Consider the following 16,505-nt stretch of genomic DNA (forward strand, 5'->3'; position numbering starts at 1 on the left):
TGTTCTCAAATAGCAATTTATTTAGCTGAGAGTTCACTAGGGCTTGAAAGACTTTGTCCAGGATAGGTAGCTTCGAAATGGGCAATAGTTATTCACATCTGAAGGGTCTCCACCCTTTAGCAGGGGCTGAACACATGCTAATTTCCAAATGATGTGTATTGAATTGTTAGTTGACACTTATTATGCTATATCATGAACAGTGCTTGTGAACATATATGGTGTTCACAAGCACACACAACTCATACACATTGTATTTGGGCAGATACACAACTTCCTAAGAATATCTTAATAGATTGTAAAGTTTATTAACAAAGCATGCATTTTTTTTACATATAAAGCAGACAGAATATTACATTAAGATCAACTATGAAACTAATCATATGGTGGCTACAAATTAGGTCAAAGACATATAGGTCAAATGAACCACAGATGAACAGTTTCTTATTTTGTGTTTTATCCTTGAAAAAGCAGGTGCAAGAAGTAAATCTGTCCCTTGTTCTCACCAGAGAGACCTGTCTGGTTTCTACTAATTTTGTATTTCACCACAGAGTCAGTTTGCCATGAACTTCACAAAATCAATAATGGTGCATAGGATGAGGAGCACTGCTTTACCAATGTTTGGCAGGTAGAAGAATGTTCTCTCCCATCTGGAGAAGAATTAAAACATTTAGAACATGTTCCTCTGTAAATTGGTGCAATACAATTACATTTTTTAAAGGGAATTGTAAAGGGAATTCTTTCTATATCTAGAGGAATTATATATTTAACAGTTTGCTTCAGCGGTGATGATTTTGACCACACAAGGTATTTAATGAGTGTGAATCATTGAAGGTGGTAGTGTAGGCATCTTCCGTGTGACTAGGACACCAACTATCACCTCCACCAACCTGCCCAGAGGAATCAATAGGACTGTTAGATCTTTGTAACGGACAGTGAAAGACTGTTTATTGTAAAATATTATCCATAACACATCTAAGATATAAAGATTTTTTATGATCCTTTTTGTGCTGCTATGACTAAATGGAAATATTTTTTTACACCTTTTATGTGTGAAACTTGGCCATACGATAATATGGCCATGATGCTCCACAATATGTTCTTAGGGGCGTGGGCCTGGATTACATCTAGCTTTTTTAAAGATGTCTGAGCTGCTGATCCATATGCTATACTTCCATAATCCATTGATGACCTTAACAGCGCTATATATACAGTGCCTTGCGAAAGTATTCGGCCCCCTTGAACTTTGCGACCTTTTGCCACATTTCAGGCTTCAAACATAAAGATATAAAACTGTATTTTTTTGTGAAGAATCAACAACAAGTGGGACACAATCATGAAGTGGAACGACATTTATTGGATATTTCAAACTTTTTTAACAAATCAAAAAATGAAAAATTGGGCGTGCAAAAAAATTAACATACCCATTCAAAAATTGTAGAACTAATAACAGATATAGCCTTTGGTTGACCCCAGACTTGACTGCCCTTGACCAGCACAAAAACATCCTGAAGCATTCTGCAATAGCATCGATTAGCCCCCGCAATATGCAACTCTTCAGGGAAGTCAGGAACCAATATACTCAGTCAGTTAGGGAAGCTAAGGCTAGCTTTTTCAAACAGAAATTTGCTTCCTGTTGCACTAATTACAAAAAGTTTTGGGACACTGTAAAGTCCATGGAGAATAAGAGCACCTTCTCCCAGCTGCCCACTGCACTGAGGATAGGAAACACTGTCACCACCGATAAATCTACGATAATTGATCATTTCAATAAGCATTTTTCAATGGCTGGCCATGCTTTCCACCTGGCTAGTCCTACCCCGGCCAACACCTCAGCCCCCCCTGCAGCAACTTGACCAAACCTCCCCCGCTTCTCCTTCACCCAAATTCAAACAGCTGATGTTCTGAAAGAGCTGCAAAATCTGGATCCCTTCAAATCAGCTGGGCAAGACAATCTGGACCCTCTCTTTATGAAATTAGCTTATTCAACCTCTCTTTCGTATCATCTGAGATCCCCGAAGATTGGAATGCTGCCGCGGTCATCCCTGTCTTCAAAGGGGGAGAAACCTTAGACCCAAACTGTGGTAGACCTATATCCATCCTGCCCTGCCATTCTAAAATCATCGAAAGCCAAGTTAATAAACATATCACCGACCATTTCGAATCCCACCATAGCATCTCCACTATGCAATCTGGTTTCCGAGCAGGTCATGGGTGCACCTCAGCCACGCTCAAGGTCCTAAACGATATCATAACCGCCATCGATGGTGCAGCCATCTTCATCGACCTGGCCAAGGCTTTCGACTCTGTCAATCACCACATTCTTATCGGCAGACTCAATAGCCTTGGTTTCTCAAATGACTGCCTCACCAACTACTTCTCAGATAGAGTTCAGTGTGTCCAATTGGAGGGCCTGTTGTCTGGACCTCTGGCAGACTCTATGGGGGTGCCACAGGGCTCAATATTCGGGCCAACTCTTTTCTCTGTATATATCAATGATGTCACTCTTGCTGATGGTGATTTTCTGATCCACCTCTATGCAGACGACACCATTCTGTATAAATCTGGCCCTTCTTTGGACACTGTGCTAACAAACCTCCAAATGAGCTTCAACGCCATACAACACTCCTTCCATGGCCTCCAACTGCTTTTAAATGCTAGTAAAACTAAGTGCATGCTCTTCAACCGATTGCTACCCGCCTGCCCGACTAGCATCACTACTCTGGACGGTTCTGACCTAGAATATGTGGAAAACTACAAATACCTAGGTGTCTGGTTAGACTAAACTCTCCTTCCAGACTCACATTAAGCATCTCCAATCCTAAATTAAATCTAGAATCGGCTTCCTATTTCGCAACAAAGCCTCCACTCACGTCGCCAAACATAACCTCGTAAACATGACTATCCTACCGATTCTGGACTTTGGCGATGTCATTTACAAAATAGCCCCCAAAACTCTACTCAGCAAACTGGATGTAGTCTATCACAGTGCCATCCATTTAATCACCAAAGCCCCGTATACTACCCACCACTGCGACCTCTATGCTCTCGTTGGCTGGCCCTCACGATATATCCTTGGCCAAACCCACATGATATATCCTTGGCCAAACCCACTAGCTCCAGGGCATCTATAAGTCTTTGCTAGGTAAGCCCCGCTTTATCTCAGCTCATTGGTCACCATAGCAACACCCACCCGTAGCACACGTTCCAGCAGGTATATTGCACTGTTGGCAACCCCAAAGCCAACACTTCATTTGGCCACCTTTCCTTCCAGTTCTCTGCTTCCAATGACAGGAACAAGTTGCAAAAATCTCTGAAGCTGGAGTCTTATATCTCCCTCTCTAACTTTAAGTGTCAGCTGTCAGAGCATCTTTCCCGATCACTGTACACAGCCAATCTGTAATAAAGCACACCCAACTACCTCATCCCCATATTACTTACCTCTTGCACCACGGTATCTCTACTTGCACATATATCACTCCAGTATTACTGCTAAGTTGAAATGTTGCCTCTATGGCCTATTTATTGCCTACCTCCCTACATTTGCACACACTCTACATAGATCTTTCTATTTTTCTTTTCCTTTGTGTTATTGACTGTACGTTTATGTGTAACTGTTGTCGCACTGCTATGCTTTATCTTAGCCAGGTCGCAGTTGTAAATGAGAACTTGTTAACTGACCTACTTGGTTAAATAAAGGTGAAATAAAAATACAATAAAAAATAGAAACTATTACATTTTATGGACTTGTTCAAGCCTACTTTTAACATACCAATACGAACTTCAATCCATTTTGCATTCAGCAACAGCTATTTATTTTGTACATTTAATATACACATTTGATCATGATCAGTTACAAGGGAAAAGGTTATTGAAAAGGGCTAATAAAAATGAGCACAGTAGACCGTCTTCAGTAGATTATGGACACAATGAGACAGGTGGGTTAGGAGGTGTGGGCAGTAGCATATTGGAGGCAGATAGATGGTCATGACTCATGTTGTGACACAGGAGGGGGAATGGTCTTTCTTTCCAGGATAAGGGCTCTTTAGGACCAAGATCTTCACTCAGTCAGTCACTGCTGTGTTGCTGCCCTCTGGACAGAAAGTAGTTTTTTGCACAATACAGGCATGTTATGGAAATAATGATAACAATGTAGTCAGCCTCTGTTTGATGAGGATAAAAAAGTGTGTTACTAAAGAGTGATGTATTGTACACATACAGTAGTAATGTATGGTCTTGTCTGTTTGTTTCTTTGTTAGGAGATTAGCATCATCTGTGTAGGTAAATGAGAGAGAAGATAAATCACTGACCTGTGGGGTGTAGGACTAGTGAGCTGTAGACCACATATGGTTGTCCCTAGAAGAGAGGAGGGACACAGGCAGAGAGGTGAAGGACAATGTGATGGAGTGTAGGCTACAGCTTGGAAACACTAACCATTTGTTGCAGAATAGCTGAAATGGGGATGAGATACATTAAGACATTAACACTGTTTACTGCATAACACATTCAGTGTCTAAAACCTATACACCAATGATTGACAAAGCATGGACCACAAAACCCTTAACAAGTCATCTCAATTTCTCCTAAACAAAATAAATAACCATAGACTTTCCCAAAAATCCCACCTGTGGCCCTGTCCTCAGAGAGGCTGAAGAAAGGGTTCCTTCATTTAAATACCTCAGAATTACGTTAGACCACAAGCTCACCTTTGATCAACACAAAACTGAAATAACATAGACGTCCCAGCAACGTCTGTGTCATCAGGCATCTGATCAACCTGTCTGTCAAACCCAAACTCCTCCTTCTAGTCTACCAGAGCATCATCACCACTACTCATCTACTGAAGTATCTACTACCACAACATGCTCACCGTCTCACACCACAATAAACTATTAAGGATCCACCACACGGCATCTAAACTGATTGGACTCTACACTCCAAAACGGTTCCTTAATGAAGGAGCTATCCAGCATAAAGCCCACCACATGATCTCCAGACCACCAACTCCACCACTGCTTTGATCTCCTCCCATCAGGTCAGAGATATCAGACTATTAAATATCTCACTGCAAGCTTCAGGAGGAGTTTCATCCCAGGGACCATCACAATTATAAACAGTTCCATGTATCTTCCTCCTATGGGCAGGTGGGTGGTGCTATTTATGTCAGACTGTTGTTTGTTTCCTGATGTTCCCCTTATCGGACAATAAACCTGATTCTGATATGTGACTTCATCTATAACCCCACCGGTCTGCCACATAGCTGACAGTACAAGACAGATACAATTTAATCTCAACTGAAGAAAAATATAAATGCAACATTTAAAGTGTTGGTCCCATGTTTCATGAGCTAATATAGAAGATCCCAGAAATGTTTCTTACCAACAAAAAGTTCAGAGCACCTTGTGCTGGGAATAATAAAGGTCACCCTAAAATGTGCAGTTGTGTCACAACACAATGCCACAGATGTCTTATTTTGAGGGAGCGTGCAATTGGCATGCTGACTGTAGGAATGTCCACCAGAGCTCTTGCCATATACTTAAATGTTAATTTCTCTACTATAAGCCGCGTCCAATTACGTTTTAAATAATTTGGCAGGACGTTCAACCGGCCTCACAACCGCAGACCATGTGCATGGCGGCGTGCGATTTGCTGATGTCAAAGTTGTGAACAGAGTGCCCCATGGTGGCGGTGGGTGTATGGTACGGGCAGGCATAAGCTACGGACATCGAATGCAATTGCATTTTATCGATGGCAATTTCAATGTACAGAGATACGACGCGATCCTGAGTCCCATTGTCATGCCATTCATCCATCACCTCATGTTTCAGCATGTTAATGCACAACCCCATGTCGCAAGGATCTGTACACATTTCCTAGAGGCTAAAAATTTCCTAGATTTTCCATGGCCTGTATACTCAGACATGTCACGCATTGAGCTAGTTTGGGATGCTGTACAACAGCGAGTTCTATTTCCCACCAATATTAAGTTACTTGTGGGACATCGTTCCACAATCAACAGTCTGATCAACTCTATGTGAAGGAGATGTAGTGCTGCAAGAGGAAAAGGGTGGTCACACCAGATCCTGACTGTTTCTGATCCACACCCCTACCTTTTCTTTGCGTATCTCTGAATTCCCAGTCATGTGAAATCTATAGATTAGGGTATATTAATTTATTTAAATTGACTGATTTCCTTATATGAACTGTAAATAAGGCATTTATAATCTTGTTCAGTTTATTAACATCAAATCAGTTTATTTGTCACGTGCGCCAAATACAACAGGTGCAGACCTTAGTGAAATGCTTACTTACAGGCCATAACCAACACTGCAATTTATAAGTAAAAAAATAAAAAAGGTATTAGGTGAATAGATAAGTAAAGAAATAAAACAGTAAATAGACAGTGAAAAAGGCACCAGTTAGTTGTTCTAATTGAGGTAGTATGTACATGTAGATATGGTTAAAGTGACTGTGCAGATATGATAAACAGAGTAACAGCAGCGTAAGAGGGGTTTGGGGGGGACACAAACACAATGCAGCCATTTGGTAGCCATTTGATTACCTGTTCAGGAGTCTTATGGCTTGGGGGTGAAAGCTTTTGAGAAGCCTTTTGGTCCGAGACTTGGTGCTCTGGTACCGCTTGCCATGCGGTAGTAGAGAGAACAGTCTATGATCAGAATAGCAGCCTTACCTTGGTCTGTACATTTAGCTGGTTCCTCCTCTTGGGGACAACAGTGCTGTACATCACATCATCGGCAGGAAATGGGTCCTGCTGGTAGACAGACAAAGGGGGTTGATGATAAAAACGTATCAGTCTACATGTATGAGATACATTTGTACATTTACATAATCCACAATATAAAGCCTGTATTTGTTTTAACAACATCGAGATATGACCTTTCTTACTTTCAAACAGCACCGTGTCAGTCAGGTCAAATAGGAAGAGCACAGTATCAGTCAGGTCAAATAGGAACAGCACAGTATCAGTCAGGTCAAATAGGAACAGCACAGTATCAGTCAGGTCAAATAGGAACAGCACAGTATCAGTCAGGTCAAATAGGAACAGCACAGTATCAATCAGGTCAAATAGGAGCAGCACAGTATTAGTCAGGTCAAATAGGAACAGCACAGTGTCAGTCAGGTCAAATAGGAACAGCACAGTGTCAGTCAGGTCAAATAGGAACAGCACAGTATCAGTCAGGTCAAATAGGAACAGCACAGTATCAGTCAGGTCAAATAGGAACAGCACAGTATCAGTCAGGTCAAATAGGAACAGCACAGTGAAGCAACTTAGGCCTACTGTGTCTGCAAAGTCAAACAGGAAATCACAACACCTTAACTGCTCGCTAACTGCTGCTCGCTACAGATCAGATTATTAGCTCAACACTGCAATCTACTTTGCGAAACTCAAATAACACTCTCTACAGTTCTTGGTATTTTTGACTGTAAATATAGAGTTAACGGTTATAGATTGTACAGTTACAATGGACATGAAGCTATAGCTGAATAGCTAATTTGTGATTTAAGTCCATCTGATGTTCATGTCCTGTCCATGGCCTGCATTTTTCACAGATAGTGGGTTACCCACAAGGCCTTGAGACAGATGTGAGGAACATGAGTGTAGCCTACCACTGAGGTGTTTGTTGTCTGGTCTATGGCCTTATTGTCCTCTGGAATAAAGAAATATACATTATTAGAGACCTCTGAGATACACTAGAACAATACTGAATAAATTCACCATAGAAGAGTTATACGTTTTAGTCTCATATGTCAAGATTCATTGTTTATAACATAGGCTAACAGTTGTCGTCAAGGAAAAGATTTGTCTCCTGAAAATCTCCAAAATCCAACATTACAGTTATTATAGAATGAATACTTACTATACTTTCTCCACATCTTCCATGTGACTAGAACACCAGCTATCACCACCACCAACATGCCCAGAGGAATCAGTAGGACATTTAGATCTATAGAACTGATAGTGATACTGTGTTTATTGTACAGTCCATAAAACAGATTTTTTAAATATATATTTCTCCTGCTATGACAAAATGGAAACATTTGTTCAGCTCTTCACACCGTTTGTGTGTGAAACTTGGCCATACAAGAATAGAAGGCTGCTACTTCTACAAACCAGAGGTGGGAGGAAGTGGTATATGCCTATAACAATCTTGGCCTTATGTGCCCTAAATTCAAGTGTGAAAAACAGAACATGTTAACTTTCTGCATATTTCTATTGTAATCCATTTGGAAGAGTAAGTGTGAAATACAGCTTTCTGAGTGATAATTACCTCATGGTGACCTTCTCCTTGCCCCCCCCAGGTCCTTGGACTGTGTTGTCAGTCTGAACAGGCTCAGCAGTTGGAGAGAAAGAGGATTGTTCAGTGGTTGGAGCTTGGGTTACTGTGAGGTGAAAACAACAATGGTATTATGACTGGTGTACCAGAGAGACACAGGGTAGACTGAACTGTAACAAGACAGTGGCTAAGCTATGACCTTGTCCAGCTTATTTAATTTACCCCAATATGTGGATTTTAATTTAGTATTAGCACCAATAAGTACATCGAAAAGTTTTCAATCAGGTTGCAATCCAATTTGTTTCAGATGACAAGCCAGGATAAACCAGGTTAATACTTAATTCTACAGTATCTGATTGTTCTCTACTCACTGGTCATAGTGGTGGTACTTTGTGTGGTGGTTTGTTGTCTGACAGTGATGTGAACAGGCATTACAAGGTCTCCCACTCCACACCTGTACCAGCCAGTGTTCTCCGTCTTCAGTCCACTCATAGTCACCATGAAGACATTTCTTCTGGTGGCATCAGTGGTCTGCAGTTGAGTCACTGATGTTTCACTTATAGTCCCAGAATTCCCATCCATACAGGAGACACTGCCACCAATCCTGCACCACTTAATATTTACAGTGTCACGATAGTAACAATTTACAATGACACTCCCTCCTTCAACTCCAGTCACTTTCTGTTGGTCCACATACAGTTCTGGAGTACCTGAACACAGAGGTACAGACACCAAAGAAGGTCCTGAGTGAGCAAGTGTTTTTTTGTAACAACTGACCAAATATCATAATGATGATATGATGGTTGAAGAACAGAAAGTAGACATATACCAACATTCCTCATAGTGATACAATAGTGATACCAGTAAATGTAACCAGAACACCAGTCGTGTAATCATATGGAAGAGTTGCAGACATCTTACCTGGAGTGACAGATAGTTGGAATGTTTTTATAATGACATCTGATCCACCATTGATCTCCACAGCACAGCGGTAACGTCCAGAGTCCTCTGTCCTCAGATCAGTCATGGTCACAGTGAAGGTTTGCTTGTTGATGTAATGAGAGATTGAGGCCTTATTTATGCTCTTAGAATGTACATCAGGGGAGCATCTAACCAAATAATCTACTTTACACAAGTATTTCTCATGCATTTTGTATATCAGATCATAGCGACATGGGATGGTGATGGAGCCTCCTGTCTTCACAGACACACGATAAGCACCTGTAGACAACAGAAAACACCTTAGATTGGAATTCAAGCAAATTCTCACAGCATGAAAATGATATGTAATCTAGAACACATAATACAGGAAGTGTTATTGATAGGAGCAGTAGCTTGTCTTCAGAGTTTCAGCATGTGTCCAGTCCCTGTCCTTGACATCAACTTCAGCACTTTATAGAAACATGGTACGTTTGTTGTTGTTGTTGGCCTATCCAAAAATAACTTTGTTGTGCAGCTTTTTCCCGTTACTTTCACATTCTAGACCTACAGTTGAAGTCACGTCCGTTATAGCGATGAGACCAAGGCGCAGCGTGATGAGAATACATCTTTAATGAAATGAAGAAACTTAAACTTACAAAAACACTGTGACGCTATATTATAATAATAGTGCTGACACAGGGAACTAAACATAGACAATCACCCACAAAATACTCAAGGAATATGGCTGTCTAATTATGGATCCCAATCAGAGACAACGATAAACAGCTGCCTCTAATTGAGAACCAATCTAGATAACCATAGACATACAAGACACCTAGACTAGCTGCAACCCCATAAACAAACTAAAAACCCTAGACAGGGGAAAACACAACAAACCACCCTTGTCGCACCCTGACCAAACCAAAATAATAAAGAAAACAAAGATAACTAAGGTCAGGGCGTGACAGTTGGAAGTTTACATACACTTAGGCTGGAGTCATTAAAACTCGTTTTTCATTGACTCCACAAATTTCTTGTTAACAAACTATAGTTTTGGCAAGTCGGTTAGGACATCTAATTTGTGCATGACACAAGTAATTTTAACAACAATTATTTACAGGCAGATTATTTCACTTATAATTGACTGTATCACAATTCCAGTAGGTCAGAAGTTTACATACACTAAGTTGACTGTGCCTTTAAACAGCTTGGAAAATTCCAGCAAATTATGCCATGGCTTTAGAAGTCTTGTTCATCATTGGGAGCAATTTCCAAACGCCTGAAGGTACCATGTTCATCTGTACAAACAATTGTACGCAAGTATAAACACCATGGAGACAGCAGTCATACCGCTCAGGAAGGAGACGGGTTCTGTCTCCTAGAGATGAACGTACTTTGGTGCGAAAAGTGCAAATCAATCCCAGAACAACAGCAAAGAACCTTGTCAAGATGCTTGAGGAAATAGATGCAAAAGTATCTATATCCACAGTAAAACAAGTCCTATATCAACATAACCTAAAAGGCTGCTCAGCAAGGAAGAAGCCACTGTTTCAAAACCGCCATAACAAAGCCAGACTAGGGTTTGCAACTGCACATGGGGACAAAGATCATAGTTTTTGGAGAAATGTCCTCTGGTCTGATCAAACAAAAATAGAATTGTTTGGACATAATGACCATCGTTATGTTTGGAGCAAAAAGTGGGAGGCTTGCAAGCTGAAGGACACCATCCCAACCGTGAAGCACTGGGTGGCAGCATCATGTTGTGGGGGTGCTTTGCTGCAGAGGGACTGGTGCACTAAACAAAATAGATGGCATGCGGTAGGAAAATTATGTGGATATATTGAAGTTACATCTCAAGACACCAGTCAGGAAGTTAAAACGTGGTTGCAAATGGGTCTTCCAAATGGACAATGACCCTAAGCATACATCCAAAGTTGTGGCAAAATGGCTTAAGGACAACAAAGACAAATTATTGGAGTGGCCATCACACAGCCCTGACCTCAATCCTATAGACCCAAGTTAAACAATTTAAAAGCAATGCTACCAAATGCTAATTGAGTGTATATAAACTTCTGACCCACTGGGAATGTGATGAAATAAATAAAAGATTAAATAAATCATTCTCTCTGCTATTATTCTGACATTTCACATTCTTAAAACAAAGTGGTGATCCTAACTGACCTAAGACAGGGAATTTTTACGAGGATAAAATGTCAAGAATTGTGAAAAACTGAGTTTAAATGTATTTGGCTGCGGTGTATGTAGACTTCAACTGTATATATAGTGTTTTCAGTAAGAACTATTATAGATCATGGGCTTCTAATCCCACCCCTCAGCTGCTCTCAGTCCAACCCACCTATCGGGTAGGCCGTCATTGTAAATAAGAATTTGTTCTTAACTGTCTTTCCTAGTTAAATAAAGGTTACATTTAATAATGAATCATTAAAATCTCTGTAAATCACCCTCTGATTTTGTATATGTGCCATATATATTTCAACTGTGCTCTGATGTTTCACATACATTCTAAACCTGTCTAATCACTTAGTGTCTACAGATTGTATATTAATGATTCATATTTTAACTAAGAGTATTATTATATTGTTGATTGATTGACTACGGCCTTCCAAATCTCCCAACAGTGCTACCTGTAGAGTTAGTTTCAGGTAACTGTTATGATTTTTCAGCGACTCCTGAACGTGTGACCATAAAAAAGCTACATAGGGGCAACACCAGAATAAGTGACATAATGATTCTGTCTCTTCGCAGCAAAATCTGCAGAGCTGAGATGGTTGCATGTGCCATTAACATAACATTTTGTTGGTGGAAATAATTGTATATAATTGTAATTTAAAAAAATGTAATCAAGCATTGTTTTGTGTATCAGTTCATAAACCGTGTTCTATGGAATCAGAATCCCCAATTTCTCCCCCTTCCACTTGCCTCTTCCATTTTGGTGGTATTGTTGCAATCAGTTGGTTGTAATTTTGGATAGAGCCAAACTTTTCCATATATTTGTATTAACTGCACTTGTGACATAACTCTACCTTTCTATTCATAATATCATTAATAAAGATAAAGCAAACATTGTGTTCCATAAATAATGTTAATATTATTTTTTTTTTACCATGTTTGACGTTAACCATAATATTTGTTCTGTTTTTTTCTGGAGGATGAAACTGGAATTGCAGCAAGCTTTGTTTGGCTTGTTTTAGAAAGGGTGATATTTTGACAATTCAATTTTCAATTAACTGAAAATGAGAGTTTTTAATCTGGATAAAGGGGAAAAATACATTTTTGAACAAGGGGTGAGACAATCTTATTAATCTACTTGATAACAAGTTCGGCTTTAAGTACACCTTTTGTATGACTGATGCTTTTAGTAAGAGGTTTAATGCTTTAACATTTAATAATTTTAGCTCCCCCAAACTGATATTAATTTTAAATTTTAAATTTGTATGGATTGCCATTCCAAATATAGTGAAATGTTTTTTGCTCATATAATTTGAAAAACAAATTATTCAGCATAGGCAGCTCCATAAACTGGGATACGACTAAATAATGAATCAGGGTGATTGTTCTACAAATACAGGTATTTACCTGTCCATGCTAGCGAGATCTTGTCTATTTTTTCTAACTTTATATTGAAATTTGTTTTAGGGAGTTAATTTATTTCTTTAGGGATATGAATACTGAGTACCTCAACTTCAAGTCAGACAATGTTATTGGTAAACAACACAGTAATGTAAAAGCACTATTTTTGGGGAATCCAATGCTTAATTATCATTGTAATCATTGTATCATTGTAAAAATGATCTATATTCTCTATGAGGCTGTGCAGGGATCCAGATTGCAGATTGAAGAGGAAACATGAGTCATCAGCGTACAATGACATCTTTGTTCTTAAGCCCTGGATTACTAGCCCCTCTATTTTATTGTTGGATCTGATTTTAATAGCTAACATTTTGATGGCCATAATAAATAGATACACCAGCAGTGTCTTTGTTCTTAAGCCCTGGATTACTAGCCCCTCTATATTATTGTTGGATCTGATTTTAATAGCTAACATTTTGATGGCCATAATAAATAGATACACCAGCAGTGGACAATTTAAACCTTGTTTAAGTCCTCTTGACAGCTTAATACTTTTTGAGAAGTAGCCATTATTTATTAGTTTACACCTAAGGTTACTGTACATAACTCTAACCCATTGTATAACATATTCTCCAACATTTAAATAGTCCTGGCATGTTAATATAAATTCTAGTCATACTCTATTAAAAGCTTCCTATATTTTGTATTCTATTGTTTCGAGTACTGTTCTTATACAATCTCCAATGTATCGTCAATGTAAAAAACCTGTCTGATCAGATTGAATAATATCCAACAACACCTTTTTAATTCAATGTGCTATGCATTTTGGATAACAACACTGAAGTGTAAAGGCCTCCAGTTTTTTAGGTGGACTGGACTGTTTTAATAAACTGTTATTATTTAATGTCATCACCCCTGGTGAGTTTCTTTTCCTATGCCAGAAATATATTTCACCATCAGAAGTTGTGTCTTTCCAAATCATGTCTAATCAATTGAACTGGTCACTGGTGGGCCCCAATCAAGTTGTAGTAACATCAAGGATGATCAATGGAAACAGAATGTACCTTAGCTCAATTTCCAGTCTCATAGCGAACGGTCTGAATACTTATGAAAATAAGGTATTTCTGTTTTTAATTTTTAACACATTTGCATCATTTTCTAAGAACCTGTTTTTGCTTCGTCATTATGGGATGTTGTGTGAGGATTGATGAGGGAAAAAATGAATTGAATCCATTTTAGAACAAGGCTGTAACATTTAACGCAGTGTTAACCAGCCAGCCGTGCGTTAGCAGAGTTAACAGAACCCGTTAACACATCCAACCCAAATTGCCGGTGTGTATCGGAACAATAATATTTCCTTTGCATGTTTGAGATTGAGATTTATTGTTTACATGGTGTTAAAAAGATAGTGATACCAATTGTTATAGGATCACATAGTCCCACTCCAGTAGAGAACCTAGACAGGTTATTAACCCTCTTCCTCTATCAAAACTTTATCCTATCCTATTGTACCCCCACAGAGCTGTCAATATTCTTTTATCTTAAATTCTATTTGTTACGATTCACATCGGCCAAAAGGACAGCACAGTAAAACAGCCAATTTCCAGTCTCACAGCAAACGGTCTGAATACTTAAGTAAATAAGGCATTTCTGTTTTTTGTTTTCAATACATTTACAAAAAAAATTAAAACCTGTTTTCACTTTATGGGGTATTGTATGTAGATTGATGAGGATTTGTATTTATTTAATACATTTTTGAATAAGACTGTAGTGTAACAAATTGTGGAAAAATAGTTTCCGAATGCATTGTATCTGCTCGGAGCCTTTTGAGAGTGGGTAGGGCACATCATCTCTCCACTATTTCATGGGGAAATGTCTCATTAATAGAGAACGGTGTGTTCTTCAGCTCCCTACCCAGTTGTAGCAAGGTAATCTTCATTTTGAAGTGAGTTAGCCTATTCATTTTGTATTGAGTTAGCCAAGCTAATATCTGACAGTAGGACGGTGCCTTCCCTCCCCTCTGCCACCCAAACTGTGAGCCCTTTGAAAATAATTTGTGTCCACCTGTTCGTCCTTCATCTTGAGATTGTTTAATGAAAACCTTGACTTATTTCTCAGTTGCCTAATCGTTTTTATCCTCATTTATTGCCACTATTACTATATTAGTCTTCATACTTCTACACTTCAGATTAAGTAATTATTTTTTAAATTGTGTTATGAACATACCATTGCTTCTCCGTAGTGCAGTGTTCCGCAACTGGTGGCCTACGAGCCAAATTTGACCCGCAGTTGATTTTATTTTGCCGCCCAATTTTTTCTGAACAAAATGTATTTAGAGACTGTAAAGAGACCAGCAAATCAGCTCAAAGTGTTTTTCATTTTGGATATCTGTTCAATAGTATTACCATGCATAATAGAGATATATATGTACACACATGTAAGCAAGGTTTGAAGTGATTAGGTTTTAGTCATCTGTTTCGGCATCTTGCGGTCAATTTGCAGTCTATAAATTATTTGTAATTATGTTCCGACCCCCTGACCATCCACTCAAGAAAAGATCAGCCCGCAGCTGGATCTAGTTGATGATCCTTGCCGTAGTGGCTTTTAGGGAGTCCACGGTGGTTTTCAATGACTTATTTTCAGCTCGTATTTCTTCCATCATTTTATGCTGTAAATCCATTATTGCTGTAATCCATTGTTATAAAAACCTCTTCTCCCATTGTTACATTTGGAAGCTTAGATGGTGGCTTCCCTTCAGTTTCACTCAAGGAAAGTTCTGCTCTTGTTCGCTTCGATGTGTTGATCAAAGTGTTGATCAATAAATAGTTGAAGGTTCTCTACATTATCCAGAATGTTTGTTTTCAAGTTATCAGATAATTCTCAATTTTACGATTAAGTCATGGGACAAGCTATATGTATCTACCACGCTGCCACTTGCCACATAATTTCCCCCCTAAAGAACTTGTTACCCTTACCTGAGAGTCTGGAGAAGATGAGGAATACGATGGAGAGGGAGAGATGAGAAGCCATTTCTGGCTCTGTGTCTCCGTATGTTATATGGTACCAATGTACTGTGTGTGTGTCAAGGACCAAGGAACCAAAGAGAATGACTGAACTTCCTAATAGTTATAGCTGTCTTTAACTCTCTTCCTGCTTCTGTTTGAGTGTCTATGCCCCCCTCAGTGGCAGATAAACACTATTACACTCTATCAACTAGTTGTAACATAAGGTGCTAAGGCTCTACAATTGATATTTGTATTTTATTAGCACATTTTTACATTAAATAAAATCACTTATAATGTTAATAAAGATGGATGACCCGGCAGCCTATTTAGTTGGTGTTGAGCAGCAACAGTTGAGAGGGAGTCAGAGGTTCAGGTGCAAAAAATATATAATTTATTTAAAAGTGCAGGTGATCTTTTTGGTATATGAATAAACTACGAACTCACTTTGTTGTAGACTCTTCACGTTAACAGAGAAGGTACTCTGGTTGATGTCATGAGAGATTGAGGCCTTATCAGTGCTCTTGGGATAGTCAGTGCCCACTACATAAGAGCACATATCCTGGTAATATCCTTGACACAAGTATTTCACGTTTTGTATGTAATCCTGATGATAGGGACATCAAATCAAATTTGATTTGTAACATGCCCAAATACAACAGGTTTAGACGATGCTTACTTATGAGCCCCTAACCAA

The 16,505-nt window shown here is 39.1% G+C and overlaps 2 protein-coding genes across 5 annotated transcripts in view; both read right to left on the minus strand.

Annotated features, from left to right (window-relative positions):
* Window positions 1-3,788: 3,788 nt before the first annotated feature.
* LOC109868756 (polymeric immunoglobulin receptor) lies at window positions 3,789-15,891 on the minus strand. Of its 4 annotated transcripts, none has more exons than XM_020458490.2 (9): window positions 15,782-15,891; window positions 9,216-9,515; window positions 8,666-9,004; window positions 8,289-8,400; window positions 7,878-7,972; window positions 7,627-7,667; window positions 6,689-6,769; window positions 4,308-4,353; window positions 3,789-4,090 (listed from the first exon to the last, which is right to left on the minus strand). In XM_020458490.2, the coding sequence occupies exons 1-9, from the start codon at window positions 15,834-15,836 to the stop codon at window positions 4,062-4,064; spliced, it is 1,098 nt and encodes a 365-aa protein (XP_020314079.2). In that variant the 5' UTR covers window positions 15,837-15,891; the 3' UTR covers window positions 3,789-4,061. The 4 variants fall into 4 exon arrangements, with proteins under 4 accessions (XP_020314079.2, XP_031659065.1, XP_031659067.1 ...); XM_031803205.1 differs by lacking the exon at window positions 15,782-15,891 and adding an exon at window positions 9,784-9,946; XM_031803207.1 differs by lacking the exon at window positions 15,782-15,891 and adding an exon at window positions 9,602-9,940.
* LOC109867918 (uncharacterized) overlaps window positions 4,314-16,505 on the minus strand; it is a 35,982-nt gene continuing 23,790 nt past the window's right edge. Inside the window, exon 10 of the mRNA XM_031803216.1 lies at window positions 4,314-4,338. The gene's annotated coding sequence lies outside the window, so the exon portion shown is untranslated. The remainder of the gene's footprint in view (window positions 4,339-16,505) is intronic.

Source organism: Oncorhynchus kisutch, linkage group LG23 (genome assembly GCF_002021735.2).
Source record: "Oncorhynchus kisutch isolate 150728-3 linkage group LG23, Okis_V2, whole genome shotgun sequence".
Classification (NCBI taxonomy): domain Eukaryota; kingdom Metazoa; phylum Chordata; class Actinopteri; order Salmoniformes; family Salmonidae; genus Oncorhynchus; species Oncorhynchus kisutch.